Genomic DNA, 2,155 nt, shown 5'->3' on the forward strand with positions numbered 1-2,155 from the left:
AGCTTATTGGTTTTTTGAAAAACTAATAATTAAAAAAAAAATGTTTGGCAAACTCAAAAACACTTTTCAGAATAGTTTTCCCATAAGTTTCAAAAAAATATTTTTTAAAAAGCATATAAACTTGGTTTTTGAAACTGTTTTTGCCTTCTTAACCAAAATAATTTCAAAAAACATCTTTTAAACCAAACATTTATTGACTTTTTTACCATAAAACTAATCAAAACACTTTTTAAAAAACTCATTTCCCAGAAACAGAATAAATCAATAAACACTTTTAAAGTTAAAAAAACACTCCCAATTCACAAACATCCCTAATTTGTAAACCTGTAGGTTGTGTTGTTGACATCAATTAATTAAACGCGAAAACCTTTGCTCCGCCAAAATGGGTAGTGACATTAGAAACGACTCCAGTAGCAGCGGGGAGGAAGACGGCGACGCTGAGTGGAGAGCCGCCATAAACTCCGTCTCGACAACCACTCCTTCCACCGGCTCCGCCGCTGTCAATGGAACAGCCACAACTTCTACCGCTTCTCCCACTCGCGAAAATCAAGCCAACTTCAAGAGCATCAAACTCTACCACATCAAGGTATTTCTTCGTCAATTAGGCCTCCGATTGAAAATTTACCATCAATTCATTACAATTAAAAGATTCACATATCACATTATCGCCTTGTTAATTTCCTTAAACATTTACACCCTATCACCAATCGATTCATGGATCTAGCTACTTAGGGTTTCTAAAAGTTTCAAAATAATCTCTCGTCAGTTCTTCATTCATTGATTTCATCACCGATTTTGAATCTAAAACCACAGGCACAGAAGCTATTGGATGACATATTGGAAAAGACGATAGAAGTAGTGAAACATCAGCCAACGAAAGTTGCAGAAAACCATTCTGATGTAAACGGAGGAGGTGTTAGATTGTTTCGAGATGCTCCAGTTGGAATATTATTCGATCAAACTGGTAAATAAATCGATTGAATGAATACACACATGTTCTTCTAGTTTTGTTGATATGAAGAAGTTTCTAACTTTGAATATCTGTTCACCAGATGAACTTCAAGGGCCATTAAAGCGACCAAGAATCATCCCTAATGTAGAGGTTGATGAGAAATCAAAAAAGGTATGACTTCAGAATTCAGAATCGACTTGACTTGTTGCATTAATCATTGTGGTGAGTAAGAATCTGGGTTTTGCAGTTTAGAAAGCAAATAAAATCGGTTGTTGTTGAAGGAGATGAAATACTGGTGTCAGCTAAAGAAGGTAGAGAAAAGTGTTTAGCGAAGCTTGAAGCCATGGATGCAGCTGCAAAAGCAAAAGCTAGAAGAGAAGAAGAGAGAGTTGCAGACGTGAAAAAGATTAGAGGGGAAAGATGGTTGCCTGCTATTGCTAGAGAAATGAGATCCAAGTAAACATTTTTAATTTTTTTTTTTTTTTAATTTGCACTATTTTTGCATGTACATTGAAATTGATCACAATGTGCATTTTTGAAAGAATTTTTGTTGTAGTGCAAATGTCAATGAGCATAGTGGTGTTTGAAGGGTAAGATTATCAAGTAGTTTTTTTTTTCTTTGTATAACTTTAAGGTTTAAGTTCCAATTTTATTTTTGAATATTTCTTATTGGGTTATTAGAAAAACGCCAATAGAAAGACAACAATGTTTTCATGTAGTAATAAAAAAAAAAGGTGATATTGTTAAATACATTACATTTTCCAATTTTTTGTTTAAAACTCTGAATTTTTTTTTTTTTCAGAAAAAACTTCATATTTTTTCATATTCTTTTTGTTTTAGCAAGTTTACCAATAATTGACAAAAAAATTTCCTTAAAAAACCTAACTTTTTTTTATTAATCATAGAAACCTTTATATTTGACAGATTTATGTTTTGGCTCATAATTTTTATTTTGATGTTTGTTCTTTGTGGTTTTCAAGATTTAAATTTAAAAGAAATATTATATTGTTTTTGGAACAAGGATAAAAGTTGCTTTTGTAGTGTGATTCTGGTTCTTGTTGAATATGCATATCAATATCAAAATCAAAAGACAACTTTGACAACTGCAAATTCCAATCTATGTTTGGAATTCTAGTTTCAATCTATGTTTGGAATTCTAGTTTCATATGATTTGATCCATAATAATCTAATTAGATTTTAGAT

The 2,155-nt window shown here is 31.7% G+C and overlaps 1 protein-coding gene across 1 annotated transcript; it reads left to right on the plus strand.

Annotated features, from left to right (window-relative positions):
* The first annotated feature begins 332 nt into the window (after positions 1–332).
* On the plus strand, positions 333–1,614 carry LOC145162800 (uncharacterized). Its single transcript, XM_079081839.1, has 4 exons — positions 333–586; positions 814–964; positions 1,053–1,123; positions 1,200–1,614. The coding sequence occupies exons 1-4, from the start codon at positions 383–385 to the stop codon at positions 1,410–1,412; spliced, it is 639 nt and encodes a 212-aa protein (XP_078937965.1). The 5' UTR covers positions 333–382; the 3' UTR covers positions 1,413–1,614.
* The last annotated feature ends 541 nt before the right edge of the window (positions 1,615–2,155 follow it).

This window comes from Lactuca virosa, chromosome 3 (assembly GCF_052849685.1).
Source record: "Lactuca virosa cultivar CGN04683 chromosome 3, Lactuca_virosa_CGN04683_v6, whole genome shotgun sequence".
NCBI lineage: Eukaryota > Viridiplantae > Streptophyta > Magnoliopsida > Asterales > Asteraceae > Lactuca > Lactuca virosa.

What these genes read in the sequence shown, in the direction of transcription:
- LOC145162800 (XM_079081839.1), top strand. Translation starts at nt 383, where the DNA reads ATGGGTAGTGACATTAGAAACGACTCCAGTAGCAGCGGGGAGGAAGAC. An exon ending in TCAAACTCTACCACATCAAG is followed by an intron (nt 587 to 813) that starts GTATTTCTTCGT and finishes CTAAAACCACAG; the next exon opens with GCACAGAAGCTATTGGATGA. An exon ending in AATATTATTCGATCAAACTG is followed by an intron (nt 965 to 1,052) that starts GTAAATAAATCG and finishes TCTGTTCACCAG; the next exon opens with ATGAACTTCAAGGGCCATTA.